This window comes from Coffea arabica, chromosome 8c, assembly GCF_036785885.1.
Source record: "Coffea arabica cultivar ET-39 chromosome 8c, Coffea Arabica ET-39 HiFi, whole genome shotgun sequence".
Lineage (NCBI taxonomy): Eukaryota > Viridiplantae > Streptophyta > Magnoliopsida > Gentianales > Rubiaceae > Coffea > Coffea arabica.
Genome location: NC_092325.1, coordinates 38,590,763 through 38,609,013, shown reverse-complemented (window position 1 = coordinate 38,609,013; position 18,251 = coordinate 38,590,763). Strand labels below are relative to the sequence as shown.

The 18,251-nt window shown below is 36.7% G+C and overlaps 3 protein-coding genes across 3 annotated transcripts in view; all 3 read right to left on the bottom strand.

Annotated features, from left to right (window-relative positions):
• Nucleotides 1-8,244, bottom strand: part of LOC113703152 (BURP domain-containing protein 6-like) — a 95,974-nt gene extending 87,730 nt beyond the window's left edge. Inside the window, exon 1 of the mRNA XM_072063702.1 lies at nt 8,211-8,244. Coding sequence (XP_071919803.1) covers nt 8,211-8,244 — 34 coding nt within the window. The remainder of the gene's footprint in view (nt 1-8,210) is intronic.
• On the bottom strand, nt 5,688-7,000 carry LOC140013718 (BURP domain-containing protein 6-like). The gene has a single exon (XM_072063703.1). The coding sequence runs from the start codon at nt 6,983-6,985 to the stop codon at nt 5,969-5,971; it is 1,017 nt and encodes a 338-aa protein (XP_071919804.1). The 5' UTR covers nt 6,986-7,000; the 3' UTR covers nt 5,688-5,968.
• A 3,007-nt stretch (nt 8,245-11,251) lies between the features above and the next one.
• Nucleotides 11,252-13,941, bottom strand: LOC113705521 (tRNA-splicing endonuclease subunit Sen2-1-like). The gene is made up of 2 exons (XM_027227398.2): nt 13,675-13,941; nt 11,252-12,693 (listed from the first exon to the last, which is right to left on the bottom strand). The coding sequence occupies exon 2, from the start codon at nt 12,668-12,670 to the stop codon at nt 11,942-11,944; it is 729 nt and encodes a 242-aa protein (XP_027083199.1). The 5' UTR covers nt 12,671-12,693; nt 13,675-13,941; the 3' UTR covers nt 11,252-11,941.
• Between the last annotated feature and the right edge of the window lie 4,310 nt (nt 13,942-18,251).

The following is an 18,251-nucleotide window of genomic DNA, read 5'->3' as shown; positions in this document are numbered from 1 at the left end:
ATTCACTGGATTACCAAGGACATTGGTAGGAAAATTGGGGGAGTTTTCAGCTCTGTTAAGGAGGTGATTATTCCTCATGGTGGTGGAAAGGATGGGAAACATTTAAAAATTCTAGTTGAGATGGATTTAACTAAGCCAATGCTGAGAGGAACCACTGTTAAGTTGAGGTGTAGTACTAGATGGCTTCTGCTACTGCTGTGGGGTCATGGGGCATAATGAGAGGAGTTGCAGGGAAAAAGGAGTGAATATGGATAAGGCAAATTAGTATGGAGCCTGGCTTAGAGCAAGTAATGCGAGGAGTCCTATTAGGAAATAGAATACTTTGAGTAGGGAGAAGAATAAGGTTGGTGAAGGGCCACAGTTGGCTAAGGAGGGGGGACGGGGGGCAGGAACAACTATGTCTGCCCTGGAAGCTAGTGGAGGTACATGTTGATACAGTAGTAGAAGGGAGTGAGGGAAAGGAGAGGGATCTAGGGGCAATAATAAAAGACACTAAAAAGAGTAGGGACCAGGGAGTAGTGTTGGAAGTCATAAAGGAAGAAAGTGTGCAGCCTGATCATAAGAAGAAGGGAGATGCTGTTAAGGGAAAGAGTAAAACCACAAGGGGATTGATCTTCACAACTGAGGAAAAAATACAGGAGGATGGCCCGATGAGGGGTTGAAGGATCAGGAACTTTTTGATTCTATGTGGATTGATGGAATTGATCCTGATACTAAGGGAAGGAATGTAGGAGATAAAGGGAGTGATCCTGTGATAGTACAATAGGAGCTGAATGGTAGTATAGAGTTAAAAAGGGTGAAGTATAAGGGGAATAGAGGGTGGAAGAGGTTAATTCGTGAGGTAAGTAGAAGAATCCCTCTGGCGAACAAGAATGGGAGTATGGTCATAGCTAATAAAAGGGGTAAAAGGAAGCTGAGTGAGAGTGTGGATAAGGAAAATATTAGTGAACAAGGGGACAGCCAGAAAAGAGGCAAGACTGGGTGTAGTATGGATGGGGTGGAGCTAGCATCTGAGGTGGTGGAGTCCTACCTTAATGGAGCTCTCAAGTCTCAATGAGAGCTCTGTTGTGGACCTGTCGAGGTATTGGAAGCCCCTTGACAGTTCCCCAAACAGAGGAGAGTGTCAAACTCCACTCTCCTGAGTTGATTTTCTTATCAGAAACAAAAAATAAAAAAGAAGTTATGAATAAGGTGAGACTAAAGTTAAGATGTGATAGTATGGTTTTGGTGGATCCAATTGGTATAGCTAGTGGGATGGCTGTGATGTGGAGAAATGATTTGAAGATCTGTCAGTTTCTTTGTACTGACTTTACCATTGAAGTTTTGCTAGAAAGGACTGGTGCTAGAGATAGGTGGTGGCTGATTTGTTTGTATGCTAGTAGTGTGGATCTGATCAGAGAGAAACAGTGGAAGATCATAGAAGATAGGATGAGTGGGTGGGTCAAAAATGGGTGTTAGCAGGGGACATGAATGATATTCTATCTAATGATGAGAAGTGGGGGGTAGTAAGAGGCCTGATAGTAGTTTTTAGATTTTTAGGCATTTTGTAAACACTAATCAGCTGGTTGACATTGGTTTTGAAGGGATTCCATGGACATGGTCAATAATTGGGAGGAAGGGAGGGAAGTTAAGGAATGTTTGGATAGAATTCTATGCAGTAAACAGTGGAGAAGTGAGCATGAGAAGGCTAAGTGCTTACATATACAAAATAATGCTTTTGATCATGTTATGTTGCTACTAGACACTGAACCAAAGGGTAGGAAATGGAAAAGGAGGTTCTATTTTGATAGAAATTGGATCAATAATAAGGAAGTGGGAGAGATTGTGTCTAAGGAATGGGAGAAACAGCAGGAGGGATCTAGATTTTTTAAACTGCATCAAAAAATTAGGAATTGCAGAGTTGCTCTTCTGAACTAGAATAAACAAAAGGGTAAAAATGCAAAAAAAAAAAAAAAAAAAGATTGTAGAGCTGAAACAGAAGATCATAGAGGCTAATGAAAATGGTCAAGCCAATAAGACTGGGAGGGTGAGAGAGCTTAAGAAACTGGAAGAGGCCTATAGGAGAGAGGAGGTGTTCTAGCAGTAGAAAGCTAAAGTCAAATGGTTGAAGGATGGTGATAAGAATACAAAATTTTTTCATGCTAGTGTTACTGAGAGGAGGAGAAGGAATAATATATCAGGTTTGCAAAGAGGAGATGGATATTGGTGTGATTCTGAGCCAGATATTGAGGAAGAAATCAATGGATACTTTCAGGATCTGTTTACTTCCAGTAATCCCCAGCAGGTTGAACCAGTATTGAGTGGGATCCCTCGGGTGATCACAGACCAAATGAATGCTATGCTGGTTAGACCTGTATCAGAAATGGAAGTCAGAAAAGTTGTTTTTTCTTTGCAATCCAACAAAGCTCCTGGACCTCATGGCATGACTCCTGCTTTCTTCCAGCAGTATTGGAGTGTACTCAAAAATGATTTAGTAAGTGCCATTTCTAGTTTCTTTCATTCTGGGCATTTACTGAAGGCTATCAATGAAACTATTATCACTCTCATTCCTAAAATTGAGTCTCCAGTTTTTGGTTCTCAATTTAGAGCCATTAGCTTGTGTAATGTAGTCTATAGGATAATCTCTAAAATCTTGGTCAATAGACTTAAGCCTTTCCTAAAACACTATGTTAGCCAAAACCAGTCAGCTTTTATTCCAGGTAGACAAATCATTGATAATGTTGTTATTGCACATGAATTCATTCATTGTTTGAATAATAGAAGATGTGGATCAAACGCTTTCATGGCTTTGAAGCTTGATATGGCCAAAGTCTATGATCGAGTGGAGTGGAGTTTTGTGCAAAAAGTAATGGAAAAAATGGGTTTTTGTCAAAAGTGGAGGAACTAGATTTCGAAGTGCATGTCTTCTGTGGTGTACTCTTTTAATTTGAATGGGGAAAAAAAGAGGTTTGGTTACACCTACAAGAGGCATTAGGCAAGGAGACCTACTGTCTCCTTACATTTTTTTACTAGTCTCTGAGGATCTGTCAAGTTTATTTAAGAAAGCCATGACTAACCATGACATTTCTGGACTTAAGATTGCTAAGCAGAGTCCAACTTTGTCTCATCTCTTTTTTGCAGATGATACTTTGGTGTTCTGCAGAGCTAATAAGGAGGAGGCTGCTCATGTGATGAATTTGTTGAAGTTGTATAGAGAAGCCTCAGGACAGGCCATAAATGCTGAAAAGTCCTTAGTGTTCTTTAGCAAGAATACTGGGAATTCAGTAAAGGGTGAAATTCTAAATATCTTGAGAGGTATGAAGGAGGCTAAGCAAAGCAAGTATCTAGGCTTACCAATGGTTATTGGAAGACCAAAGAGGCAAGTCTTTAACTACATCAGGGAGAGGGTCAGCAACAGGTTGGGGGGATGGAAGGAGAAGCTGCTGAGTAATGCTGGTAAGGAGGTGCTTCTAAAATCTGTGATACTAGCTCTTCCTACATATGCTATAAGCTGCTACAAACTGCCAAAAGGATAATGTAGGGATATTTGTAAGGAAATGGCCAGATTTTGGTGGGGTAATAGGGAGAAAAACAGGAAAATCCATTGGATGGAATGGAGGAGATTGTCTGAGGTGAAAGGGAAAGGGGGGTTGGGTTTTAGAGATCTCCAACAATTTAATACTGCTATGCTTGCTAAGCAGCTCTGGAGAGTTTTGACAAGGCCAGACCTATTAGTCAGCAAGACTGTTAGGGGGAGGTACTTTAGAGGAGCTTCCATTTGGAACATGAGAAGTCATGCAGGGGATTCCTGGATATGGAAAAGTATCCTGAGCTTAAGGGAGGTGTTAGCAGCAAGGGTACGGAAAAGAGTGGGAAATGGTCAGCAGATTAGGATATGGAAGGACAGGTGGTTGCTTGACGTGAAGATGGAAAAATAAGACAAAAAAGCCTCAGCATTGTAGGATACAGAAAGTTCATGAGCTGATTTCTAAGGAAAGGTGGAATGAGGACTTACTGAGGAACCTGTTTGAGGAAGAGGACTGCCAAAGGATACTTAATGTTCCAATAAGTGCTTTTGGCGGTAAGGATAGACTGGTTTGGATACTGTCTAAATCAGGTGAGTACACTGTGAAGTCTGGATATGTGGTGGCAAAAGAGATAGAGGACAAGGGTAGAAAAGACAGCCTACAGCAGGGAAGCAACAGCAGGAACGAACAAATTCGGGGGTGTGGAAGTTTCTTGGGGTCTGAACATTGAGCATAAGCTCAAACATTTTATTTGGAAATGTTTTCAGTGTATATTGCCAGTTAATGAAACAATTAGGAGGAGAATTGGACAAGGTAATGATAGGTGTTGTATTTGTGGAGAAGGGATAGAAACTATGGAGCATATGTTCTTTTTCTGTAAGCATGCTGAGCTGATATAAAAAGCTGCCCCAATTAACTGGGATGGATTGAGGGACTACAGGCATAACTTTTGGCTGTGGTGGAGTGGTCTGATGGAGGCAAAGGCTAGGAAGGAAGGTAGGGAGCATATTGAGCTGACTATTAATGTATTGTGGCAGATTTGGAAATCTAGGAATCATATACAGTTTAATAGAGAGGGTAGATGTCCAGGCGTAACAGCAAATAAGGCGGTTCAAGAATGGTTAGAGTTCCAGGTAGCTAACTTGGCAATAAGAGATGAGGAAGCAGTTGGGAGGGGAACAGAAGACAGGATGTTTAGCTGGCAGCCACCATCAGGAAGTTTTTTATGTATAAATACTGATGCAGCAATTAGAAAGAATGAAGCTAAGGTAGGATGGGGAGTTGTGGCTAGATGCAGTAAAGGAAAGTTAAGAGGTGCTTGGGCTGGTAGTGAAGATAGAAAGGGAATTCCTGCTGTTGAAGAGGCTATGGCAATTCAGAAAGCTCTGATTTTTGCCAAGAGAAATGGCTGGATGAACATTATCATCCAATCTGATTGCAAGGGAATTATTGATCAGATCAGGGAGGGGAACCTGAATGATCATTTAGCAGGAGCTGTCCTCTTTGACATAGAGGTACTTAGCAAAGGTTTTAGTTCCTGTCTTTTCTCTTTTATTAAGAGGGAAGGGAATTCTGTGTCACATTAGTTGGGAAAATTTGCCTTAAACTTAGTTTCTGAGATAACTTGGGTTGATTCATTTCCAAATTGGCTGAGTAGTATAGCCAAAAATGATGTAGGAGCCTTTGCTCCAGACTTGTAATCCTTTGATGAAGTAATGAAAGTTTCTATCGTTTGGGAAAAAAATAATAAAAAAGGAAAAGAAAAGAAAAATAAAAATAAAGTTGCCGATGATGACCAGCGCTGGTCATGGCACCAATCACCCTTGCAAGTTGAGTTCCCCGAAGTTTGGCGCCGGACATGCTCAGAAGTTTGTCCCTCATCGCCTTGTCTTGTGATACTTTGCACGCTCCATTAAGAAGAGTATATAAACACCGAAAATTAAGAAGACATGAGAGTATATTTGACCTTAAAAAATGGTCATTTTAAATTTGTTTCACACTCTTTTCCAATTTGTTCATACTCTAAAGGCAAACTGGTTTAAAATGGAATTTGTGAGGCCCCATGCCCAATTCGAGCATACCGGTAGACAATTCTATTTTTGAGGTGTTTTAGAAAAACAATTTTAACTTAAACAGTCTAAAACTAAAGTAGCACATCTAGAAACAACCCACAAACACATTGAAAAACAGCCCACAGACAATTGAACCATTAATAATACTTACCCAGACACCATTCCATCTGGGTGATATTACATCGACATAGTACAACCATTAGAGACGAAACTAAACAAGGTTTCATTTAATCATGGGAAGAACATGCGACTGAAACAACCAAAAAAACAAAAAAAGGAGCATGTGATTGGAACTCCCACACTGCAGCAAATATAAATGCCATGTTAAATTGACAAATATTGATACACTCCCGGACAGGGGATGCCGGCAATATTGTTGCAGAATATTTATTACTTTGGAACCCAAATGATGTGATCCTCAGGAAGGAAATGGCAGATTGGAGCAGTTCCTGGCTTCACCTTTAGCAACTGAAAGGCCAAATGCTCTGGGTCCCATTGTGATGTATCCTTGTGGCAAACAGCCACAGCTTTAGCTTTAGCTTCATCTTCAGCAGCAGCCAAATTGGTCATATATGCATTACTCTGCGATGTGTGGCAGTAAAATACTGCGTACGGATACTTTTCCTTATGGCAAGAAACGACTTTAGCAGCCGTGTTCAACTTGGCAACATCCTTAGTAGTATATTTTCGGATTTTGGTATCTATTTTTTCTGCTTCAGTTGAAACTGCTCGAACATCTTTCCCCAGCTTGGAAGTAGTGAAATCAATCATTGACTCGAGTGAAGTCGCACAGTACTTGTCTTCCCCTTTTGTTCCAGGCATCTCGCACTCTGCAATTGTTTTCTTAATAGTTTCGGCTTCTTCTGATTGTGGCTTCAGTGAGAATTTGTTCAATATCTCAGGAACAGATTTGGAGGAAAAGGGAATGGAATCAGCAACTTGTCTTGGCAGGAATAGTGTAGTAATCTTTAGCGACTCAACAAACTCCAGATTCATGCTTGAGCCGCGGTGCAAATCCTTTCCAAGGAAGAAAATTGTAATGTTTTTGTCATTGTAGAGTTGATCTTTAGTTGGATTTGTACCATGGCTATTCACCTGAGATTTCGTATTATATATTTGAAATTTTGAATCTGGTAGTTTGCTGAAGCTGCTACCATGGCCGTTCACTTGTGATTTTCTATTATATATTTGAAACCCTGAGTCTGGTAGTTTGCTGAAGCTGCTACCATGGCCGTTCACTTGTGATTTTCTATTATATATTTGAAACCCTGCGTCTGGCAGTTTGCTGAAACTGCCACTTCCAGAGGTTTTCCCTGTAGTTAATGCAATGGCAAGAGAAAACACCTTTTTAACAGGGTCACAAATATAAAGTTTTAAGGAATGAAAGTCAGGTACTGTTTTTTTCATTCAAGACAGTACCTGCTCATCAATGAAATAATTCCATTGTTAAAACAAAAGGCATGCTAGATTAATTACTATATACATAACCTACTACTGCAAGCCATATAAGTGTTGGCTCTTTTAGTTCTTTTCAGGCAATGTAAAAGTTTAATTAATTTTTGGTGAATTACGAAAAATGAAAATAAAATAAGTGGGCCATTATGGTGGATTGGATATAGCGCATACAATCACTTGTACACTCTGTTTTAAAACTCGGACCGGACCGGCGGGTCGAACCGGTCGAACCGGGAACCGGCCAAGTAGCCGGTCCGAGTCATATTAAAAAACCGGAAATTTAAAATCCGGTCAAAACCGGTCAAAAATCGGGTTTGATCGGGAAAAAATCAGTTTTTTCGGTTCAACAGTAATTTTTTTTAAAAAAAATTCAAACTTTTTTATATTATGTTTTGACCCCCTAAATTGTTAAAACTTATTGATATACCTCAAATATTTGATACTTTATAAATATTGTCCTAAAATTTGATGTTATTTTTCAATTAAATTCATAATTTTAATTCTAAACTTGTTAATATTTATTAAATAATATAAATTGCTACTTGATTGTTCTAATTTCTTTGTATTTTCTTGTTAAATATATTTGAAACATCAAATATATATGAATATACCTTTATTAATATCAATATATTATTAGATATTATATATATAATATTTTAATTTTTAAATAATTTTTATTTATGACGTCATCCGGTTCGACCCCTATCGACCCCCGATCGAATCCATTGACTCCTGACCCCTGACCTCGGCCGAGTCACTATCCGGTCCGGTTCTGAAAACATAGCTTGTACATATTCCACCGTCGGAGTGCTCTAGTTGCATATCTGATATAAAGGACATAATATCATGCTTTAGGTAGGTGACTCCATATTTTGTGTATCGTATCAAGCTGCTAACTTTATGACCGGTTATCTCAATAGGGTAGACAAAGCTATTATTTAGTCTTACAATTGTAAAGGAAAACGAGAAAGTTAACTGTTAAGAGTGTAAATTCTTATATTTTGTTAATATAAAACGCACCAATTCTCTCAAAAAAAGAAAAACTACTCATACATGATTAACCAACAGTAAAGATTTTTCCATAGTATATAAGATTCTTTGAAAAAGAAAAAATCAACTCAAGCAATAGAAGCAGAATAAGTAAGAAATATAGGGAAGGTTTGCTTCTCAGACAAACCATTGTGTACGAGTTCTCTAACAGCTTTGGGCATAGGGGAAAGTTTGGACATTCTGGAGACTGAATAATTGAGCAACACATTGACTGTACCAATCAATTATTAGCATAGTATGTCCATGGCCGCAGCCAATACAGGGACCAGCTGTACGTTCAGCCGCCCTTGATCCCCCGAACACTTCATATATGATTCCAACTCAAAGTATAAAAATGTTTAATCGAATTTCTGTCTCAACAGTATGAAACACAGTCGGCAAGCAGCATATTGATTACTGAACACAAAATATGCATTAGTTATTTATTAGTACAACTATACATCCTTAGAAAGTGGAGAGCAAAAAGCTACAATTTGAGTATCCTCTAATCTCAAACTTAATTAGTAGTCTCAACTTCACAAATAAAAGATTTTATACACACACATACATATACACATATACATAGATATATGTATTAAGAATGTCAATTGTGGTTCTCCACTCACCTTCAGATAAAAAATTATATGTATGCGTGACCAGGTATTTAAAATTGAAATTGGATAGATAAAAAATGAAATAATTAATTGAAAAGTGTGTACAAAATTTACTTTTAAAGTGGGGAGGGAGAAGGGACGAATTAGGTAGTATAAGGAGAAGGAATGTAAATGAGAGGTCTGAGTTTGTTTTAACAAATCAATTTGAAGTGCTAATGCAACTATAACAAGATGAACCTTACAGATTAAAGTGATAAAGCAGCGAGGTCAAACAAATCTAAAGAATGAAAGTTTTAATTTTTCATAAAGCAAAAATTAGGTGGAGGAGGGCAATTCAATTTTCTCAAAATTTAGAGGGAGAAGGGAGAAGGAGGAAGGCGGGCGAAGAGAGAATTTTAATGGAAATTCCCATCTCCCCGCACTGTGCATCCGACCGCCCGCCTTGGTCCCCACTAGTTCCGCCCATGCGCAAATAAGAGTAAACATCATTGGAAAATCGGCCGCACGAGATGCATGAGAGCTTCCATATTTTGCTTAATTATTTGCCTTATCTAAAAGAACAGTAGCCAACTTTGCAGCATCCATGTATAGTATATACCCACCAATTGCTGGACGTCGATTTCTTGTGAATCCTCTTAGATTACTCTTAATTGGGTTGTTCCTGAGTGTTTCTAATCTAATTGAGTGTATGTTTTTCTATCTCTTAGAAAAAAAAATGTAATATAATATGTACCACACTTTTACATGTGTCATGATTACGCTCAATTCAGGCTAGCTTAGGAGATAATGTTAGGTGCTTAGATTTGTTAGGAAAAACTAGTTTTAAGTCTCGCTTGTTGCATGGAAATTAATTTGGAAGAAAGGAGGATAGTTTTTTATGTCCTGATTCTTATCGAACAAACTCATGGATACGGTAATCAAAAGGTAGCGTAGAACTTCATGTCAAGTAGAGGGAAATAGAGCGAAGGTGTACAAAAAAACCACCAAGTATATTATTATTAGTCAAATTCATCATTTTTCTAAATAAAAACTAGGAGCATGACCCTTTAGTGAATAATCAGCATTCAAAAATATTTTTTTACGTTATAGAAGGGATGACAGTTGGAACGAGTGCCCCGCGAGAGCCCCAGTTAAAAAATAAGGTGGGGGGCGGCAGAGCATTCCCCTACCCCGCCACTCGTTAAAATATATATATGTTATTTATTTTAATTAGTTATAACTTATGATAATGATATTGTAAGTATTATGTAATTACATTAGTTATATAATATAATTAATATTATCAATTATATTAATAATTATACATGTATACTAATAGAAATTATTAATTAGTCATGCTAATAAATTTACTAATACATTTATACTAAATTTCTAATTACACTTAACATAATAACATTTTTTTTTAAAAAAAACACAATAATGACTTGGTGATTGTATTTGTTTCAAAAGTAAAAGTTTGACTATTTTAGTTGTATTTGTCTCATCATGTTGGATTGTATTCAATTGTATTTTTGTTTAATTATTTTTATGAATTTCAATTGTGAAATTATAGTGAATAATAACTTCGTGATGTGTTGGTATTTTAAGTACATGATTCTTGACTAAAATTTAGCTACAATATACAATTACAGGAAAAACTTGTATCAACCCCGCAGGGGAAGCGGTGCGGGGGCAATACTGGGCATCTCTGCCGCGTTGCCATTCCCACGTTATAGCACAGTACTTAACACGTTTTGCCAATTTCTAATTGACCCCAACCATTAAAAGTTTTCCAGATTATGTTCTAGCCAGATACAGCAATAAATGATTTGCCCAATTTAGGGAACTTTTACAGCTAAGTATCCGTTTCTCATACATGTCGCCAAATTACTTATATTTCTTTTATGGTAACTAACTTATATAAAGAACATGGGCTAATGCTAAATATCTTGCAACTCAGTGAACTAAACTCAAATTGACAATATGAGCAACCGTACTATCAAAATTCTTTTCTCCTTGCTTCTTTCCTCTCTTTTCCTGATTCAGGGTACACAGGTTCTTGCTATTTTTTAGGGGTATGGCGTTTTTTACATAGTGAATAATTTTCCAATCAATTCTCCTCCCTTGAAGATCCACTGCCAATCTTTAGACTCCGATGTTGGTTCTCGTACACTTCAACCAAAAGAAATTTTCAGTTGGCATCTCTTTATTGTGTGGGAGACACCTAGATATCTGTGTCATTTTTGGTGGAATACGAAAGTCATAACTTTCGATGTATTCAATTCTCACTTGGCTGAAGCTTGCGGAGGCAAATGGCAAGGAAACATTTGCTGTTGGTCAGTGACTGAAGACACCATCCATTTTGCCAATAACAGTAATCCGTCTCCAGCGGATTTGGTAAAAATGTATGATTGGTAGCTTATGCTCCATCGAGTTCAGTTTTGATGTATGAATTAGTTCATCTTTTGGTTTGTGCGCAAAAAAAATAATAAAATTATCCTCAGTATAAAGCCCTCGATTATATATTACTTCTGTATTTTAAGATCTAATTCTTTTCGACAAAGTATATCCTGCAGACATTTCTGCACTTGGCATATAGCAGCAGAAGAGAATAAATGAGATATTCATTAGACTGATGGGGCGGCAGAGGGCCAAAGGAAATGATAGATACACAATGTTCAATCGAAGCTGATGAGTAACAGGAACACTCAACGTTTGATATCAATTACATTTCGAGCTTAAACAATCAATAGGAACTACGAAATGTAATTTAAAACACGTTACACCTGATCAGGCCGGCACCTTCTGCATTCTACAGAAACCTCTCAAAATTACTAGAACATAGGCAAACTCAAGTATATGCCTTGGTTGTGTAATCATCATCCCATCCAATTCTCACAGCAAGATCTGGATTCATCTTGTGATTGTTCTTCTCAGCGCTCTAACGCTGAAAACACAACGCTGGAAGTTTCACTGCTAACCTCAACCACACTGGTGCCAGTTGTCCCATATCCATCTCATACAGCTTCTACCAAGCCTGTTTTCCCAGTTCCACTTCTTCTATCACTTGACATACACAATAAATTTCTGTGAACTTCTTTGCAGTTCTTACATTTCCAACACCAAAATCCAGTAAGCAAGATGAGGAACTTGAATCTTTCTAAATTGTACAGAAGGGACAATCCCTTCTAAAACCATCAAAGCCTGCATTAAAAATCATCAAAATATTCCATGGTCTGATATGTCATTAATCCTTGTTGACAACTGCTGTCGCAAATTCTTGGTGTCAAGATTCCCCAGTTGCAATTGTTTGGTTCTCACGGCATTGTTGTGGACTCCACCTAGTGATTGTCCTTTCTTCAACAATGTAACTTTCTAAACATGATGGCAATGTTGCATTCTCTCCACATTTATCAATATTAAGAAGCAACAATGTCTTTGCAACACTGCCACAAAGTCTAAGTGTGCAATGATAATCAGACCAAACCATCAAACGCCCATTTGTTTCACCATTATTATCAGACAAAACAATCACAGCATACTCCGAATGCACCAAAGATGGATGATGCCGGTACGCGACAAAGTCCACACCATACTGTGATCCTGATCTAACCACCCAATTCTTCATCCGAAGATGAGAATAAGCTTTGAATAAATTCGGAAAATTTTCCTTTTTGGACGTCATGTACATCCACAACTCTTCACTATCAATTTCACAATTATTTTCGTTGACGATTTTGATGCATTTTAGGACATAGAAGAGGTAAAAAGCTTCCTCCAGACCTAATTGGAACCACTGCTTATCCTTCTTAGCTGTGACTACCGGGCGGCCAAAACAAGCTCGATTAAGTAGATCAGTTTGTTTGGCATCTGCTTCAAAGAGTACGCTGGAATTCATCAATAAACCTTGAGAGCTTGACTGAACTAGAGAAGATTGAAGCTGGGAAACTATAGTGGAAATGGGATCAGCAAGTGCTTTTGCTTCTGCTCCCTTTCCTTTCCATCTTGGCCCCATCACATCCTTCAGCAGGAGAACACCTTTAGAAGTCATGAAAGCTGTTAGTAGTAACTTCAACAAGTCTGCACCAAACTGCTACTTAAACTAAATGATCATCTAGTGTTAAAGATGATGAGGCGACCTTAAACTTGAAATTACCAATATGACAAAATAACCCATATTATTACAATATAAACTGAACTAAAAACAAACAAATACTCCACCCAAAAATATATATATCCTTAAAGATCCACTGCTTTTAGTACCCCCAAAAAAAAAAGGAGGAGAAAAACATTGCCATGAATTAATTCAAGAAAAATGATAAACAAAAGCATTAACTTACCTAAATCTTCGGGTGGTGACTATGCGGAATAAACCATAAATAGATCAAACCCCCCCCCCCCCGGGGTGCCACATCCTTTTCGGGAAACAAAATTTTTGAACAAAACTCAGAAAATCTTAAAAACTAAAGTTCGTGCTGGGCCCAATTTGATACTGTAGTTATTTTTCCCCTAAATCTAAAATAGTGAAAACATAAAGAAACATAAGAAAATTGAAGAGTTTGCAAAAACCACATTTATTATATGGACGCAATAGAACAACAATGAAAATAACAGCATTGAGCAGGACAAAGTTGCGCTCAAAATCTGCACTAAAGCGAAGCAAAAATTTTTATATAGACACATTCACACGCACGTTCATATCATTTCATCCCTAGTGGCACAGCAACTTTGGTTGCACTTAAGGGTTTTTCATATGAAAGCCGAGACAGAGAACAACAGAATAATGTCCTTCCAATTTAAATTTCTTCAACCTCAATACGCCAATAAACAACAACATATAGAACTACAGGCTAAAAACTCCCAGAATGAAAATTTTCATCAAGCAAATGGGGCATCAGATTTCAAAAGTTTCTTCAGGCAAAACAACAAACAGATAGCACCCATTATTAGACTGCACATTTCACAACACTTAATAGACAAGTTAATCGATAACTACATAAACAAGTCACCAGTTCGGACCTGAATTACTGCAACTTCCGAAACAATGATGATCTTTCAGAAAGTTCAGCTTCCAGCAAGGACTAGGCACAGTATTATCATAGCAAAACAATGTCCCCTCTCTCAAGAATCCATAATAATCCCAAAGCACTAACAAGATGATGGTGACAATACCCTGCCGGTGCAGCAGAATAGTGTCGCCGGAGGTCGCAACGACGGAGAAATGGTTAGAGAGCAATTGTCGTCGAGAGAATCCACAGATGGTTTTTATGCTTTCGGACGGAAAGAGTTTTTACTTTGTGTAATCGTACCAACTTACCCATTTCATTGGATTAGTACAAGGGCTAAATGCACCATACCCCCTGAACTTTACCTTTAATTATGTTTTGCTCCCCAAACTCATTAAATAAACATTTTGTCCCGTTATTAAATTTTCAGACAAAAGTACCTCTCCATATTAATTATTGTGTAACTTATCTAAAGTCATCTATGGTAATTTATAAATTCGTACCCATTTATTGAACTTTATGTTTTATTTACTAAACTTTTTATTTAGCTAATGTGATCGCTCAACTTATTAAAAGTGCATCTTTGCTCAATCAATAAAAAAAAAAAAACAAACTTTTTATCACTCATCTAATAAAAATTTATATTTATTGGCCTTCAATAAGTAGGAGTACACTTTAATTAGATGAATGACCATAGGTAAAAAGTTTAATAATCAAGATAAAGAAATATTAAATAGTTTAATAACTATTTTTGGCATTTATTCTAAGACCATATAATGAGGATTCTTTTTATCATTTGCTCTAATCCTATACAAAAAGTGTAGGAGTACATTTTATATAGATGAATAACCATTTTATTTAAATAAAAGTTTAATAACCAAAACAATTAATGTTTAATATTTTACTAACTATCTTTACCTAAGTAGAAGGTTTTGGTTCAAAACTTTCCACTTACCACAAAAAAAAAAAAAAAAAAAAAAGAGACTATTTTTGCCATTTGCTCTATTGTTACATTATATATAAGCAAAGCTTCACGCACGGCAGCTGAATTGAAGTAACTTGGGCCCGACACATGATATCCGGCGGCCCAATTACTTGGGCATTGAAGCGAGGCAGCTTGGAGCTAGGCCTCATGTTGTTTGCCCTTCATTCACGCTGAGTTGGCGTTCTAATAAAGGTGAAGATTGCAGTGAAGGAAATTTTGATTTATCAGAATGTTATCCAAATATTTGCAAGAACAGTTCTTATGCAGAATTTTGGATTTTGCTATAATTGAGAACTTGAGCAATCATAATTTGACCCTATGGCAAATTGCATTTGCATATAAAAGTCGTATTTTTTTTCCCCTCTTCTGGGAGAATACAGCTAAATGTATTTTAATTCCACGGCATTTTGCGTTAAAATGACAAAATTGCCTCTCTTAAGTCTAAATTGCATTTGGACTTCAGAAGGGTAATTTTGATATTTTATGCAAAAATGGTCGTAGAACTAAAAAAAATGGGCTGTGGCATTAATAGCTCCCAATTCATGTAGGCTTCAAAATTATATTGCTATGAAGTTTGTATTAAATTGTGTACCTAACTGTAAACCTTTCAAAACTGTAAGTCATGCTTTCAATTAATGTCTATATACAGCTGAGTAGCTCCTACAAATTAAAAATGCTAGAAGATAGCATAATTTGAAACAAGAAAGGGCAGGCAAGATGGACAAAACCTTACTCAATCCTCCCCATATCACTTGCCCTTGTTGAAAAAATGCATGTAATTGCTGTTCTTGAATCGTATGATATATATTATGTGGCCTGTGGCCTTCCTAACAATGATATATCCCTTTGAAGACTCATTGCCAATCGAACAAAGGTGATGATCTTGGCGAACGTTTTCTTCATGTAGGAGAGGAATATAGTTGGCATCTTCGGATGGATCTTCGAGAAAGCCTAAAATACTATTGTTTCTTTTGGTGGGGAGGGAAAACCATGCATGTTTTTTGATGTTTTCAATAGATTCATAACTATTAACCACTAGGCCAATGGCTCAGTGGCCACCAGGAGGGACTTAAGTCCTTCCATGGGCTGTTGGTGAGGATTCAAATTTCACCAGCAGCGAAAAAAATCTAAGGCTTGTGCCATAGCATTTTCTTAGTCTAGTTGGATCTGTATATCCACTAGCCCCTACAACAGCCTCCTTAGGCTCCTCTCCCCCTAGATTAGGATAGAGTAAGTTATACAAATATATCGTTGCGGAAAAAAAAAAAAAAAGATTCATAGCTATTGCCTGTGGAGGTGACTTTTATGGTAACGTTTGCTATTGGATGGCCAGGGAAGATGGTTTTCATCCTTCTTTAGGGAATATGACAAAATATTACAATTGGCAATAAACAGCTTTCAACTTTGGATTTCTCTATTATTTTGGGTTTGGTGGTTTTGCCATCTTACCCTTTTTTTTGGATTGGTATAATTGTGTAAACTATTTAAACTCATTTATGATAATTTATAAATTAGTACCCATTTATTGAACTTTATGTTTTAGTTACTAAAATTTTTATTTAGCTAATGTGATCACTCAACATATAAAAAGTACATTTTTTTTGTCACTCAATTGATAAAAATCAAACTTTTTAGTATCACTTATCTAACAAAAATTTATACTTATTAGCCTTAAAAAGGTAAGAGTACGTTCTAATTAGATGAATGACCGTAAGTAAAAAGTTTAATAATCAGAATAAAGAAATGTTAAACAGTTTAATGACTATTTTTGCCATTTATTCTAACACTATATAATAAGAATTATTTTTATCATCTGCTCTAATAGTATACAAAAAATGTAGGAGTACATTTTAATTAGATGACTATCCATTTCAGTTAAATAAACAATTAGGGGGAGGGATGAGTTAGATGGTTCAGAAAGAGGAAGTGTAAGTGAGAGATTTCGGGTTTGAACCCTCTCACTTATACTATTAAAAGAAAAGTCAAATAAAAATTTAATAACCAAATCAAGAAATGTTATATAGTTTAATAACTATTTTTGCCATTTGCCCTGTTGCTATATTATACAAGGAAAGATCCACAGGGGGTAGCTGAATTGAAGAAATTTGAGCCCTATTAGGCAATGTTCTGCTGCCCAATTACTTGGTCCATCCATAAAACAAGGCGGCTTTGAACTAGGCCTAAAGTTATTTGATTTTTATTCGCAAAGAGTTGGCGTTCTAACGAAAATGAAAATTGCAGTGAAGGAAATTTTGATTTGTAAGAATGTCACCCAAATCATTTTTCATCCAGAATTTTGGATTTTGCTTAAATTGAGAACTTGAGCAATCATAATCCGACCCTTTGGCAAATTGCAGATAAATTTTTTATATATATTTTTTCTCTTCTAGGAGAATACAGCTAAATGTATTTATGTGCTAAAATTGCACTCCGAAACTCTTAATTTAGGTGATCAAATTTTCATAAGTAAAGGATTAAGTTGACATTAATATCTTGTTGGAGTTGAACTGTGAAACTTTATGAATACTTCATCTGTGTTTACCTTAGATATTTCTGCAATAACAATATCAGATCTAGACAAAAAAAAAAAAAAAAAAATTCATGTGGCAAATGATAATGCCACAGTCCATAGTTTATTTCCACAGCAATTTTATGTTAAAATGACAAAATTGCCCCTCCTAAGTCTAAATTGCATTTGGACCTGAGAAGGGTAATTTTGGTATTTTATGCAATATGACTATGGAACCAAAAAAAAAGGATTATGGCATTAACAGCACCCAATTCATGTAGGCTTATTGGAATGAAGTCTGTATTAAATAGTGTACCTTACTGAAAACGTTTCAAAAGTGCAAGTCATGCTTTCAATTAATGTTTTTTTTTTTTTGTTATTTTTCTCCCATTATATGCAGATCACTAACTCCTATAAAAAAAAAAAAAAAAAAAAAAGCCAGAAGATACCATAATTTGAAACAAGAAAAGGCAAGATGGACTATACTACCATCAAAAGACTTCACTCAATCCTCATCATATCACTTTTCCTTGTTGAAAAAATACATGTATTTGCTGCTTATGAATCATATGATATATATGTGGCCAGTGGCCTTCCCAACAACGATACCCCCTTGAAGACTCATTGCCAATCGAGCAAAGGTGCTGATCTTGGCGAACGTTTTCTTCGTGTAGGAGAAGAATATAGTTGGCATCTTCGGATGGATCTTCAAGGAACCATAAAATACTATTGTTTCTTCTGGTGGGGAGAGAAAACCGGTTTTTGATGTTTTCAATAGATTCATAGCTGTTGCCTGTGGACGTAAGTTCTACGGTAACGTATGCTACTGGATGGCCAGGGAAGATGGCTTTTATCTCGGCAGGGAGGTTCACCCTTCTTTAGGGAACATGACAAAATATTATAATTGGCAATGAATAGTTATCTCAACTGCGGATTTCTCTGTGTAATTGTAACAGAGTAATGAAAATTGTTGCAGTAATATAAAGAAATGGAGGGTTCAATCTTCAGTACTGCCATCCCCTATCCATAAGATAATAGTTTTCTTGATTGAGTAAAACTTACACTCCCACAATTAGAGTAAAACCCTGATATATTT

Excerpts from the sequence above, each read along its gene's own strand:
- LOC140013718 (XM_072063703.1), bottom strand. The coding sequence starts at position 6,985 with ATGAAAAAAACAGTACCTGACTTTCATTCCTTAAAACTTTATATTTGT.
- LOC113705521 (XM_027227398.2), bottom strand. The coding sequence starts at position 12,670 with ATGGGGCCAAGATGGAAAGGAAAGGGAGCAGAAGCAAAAGCACTTGCT.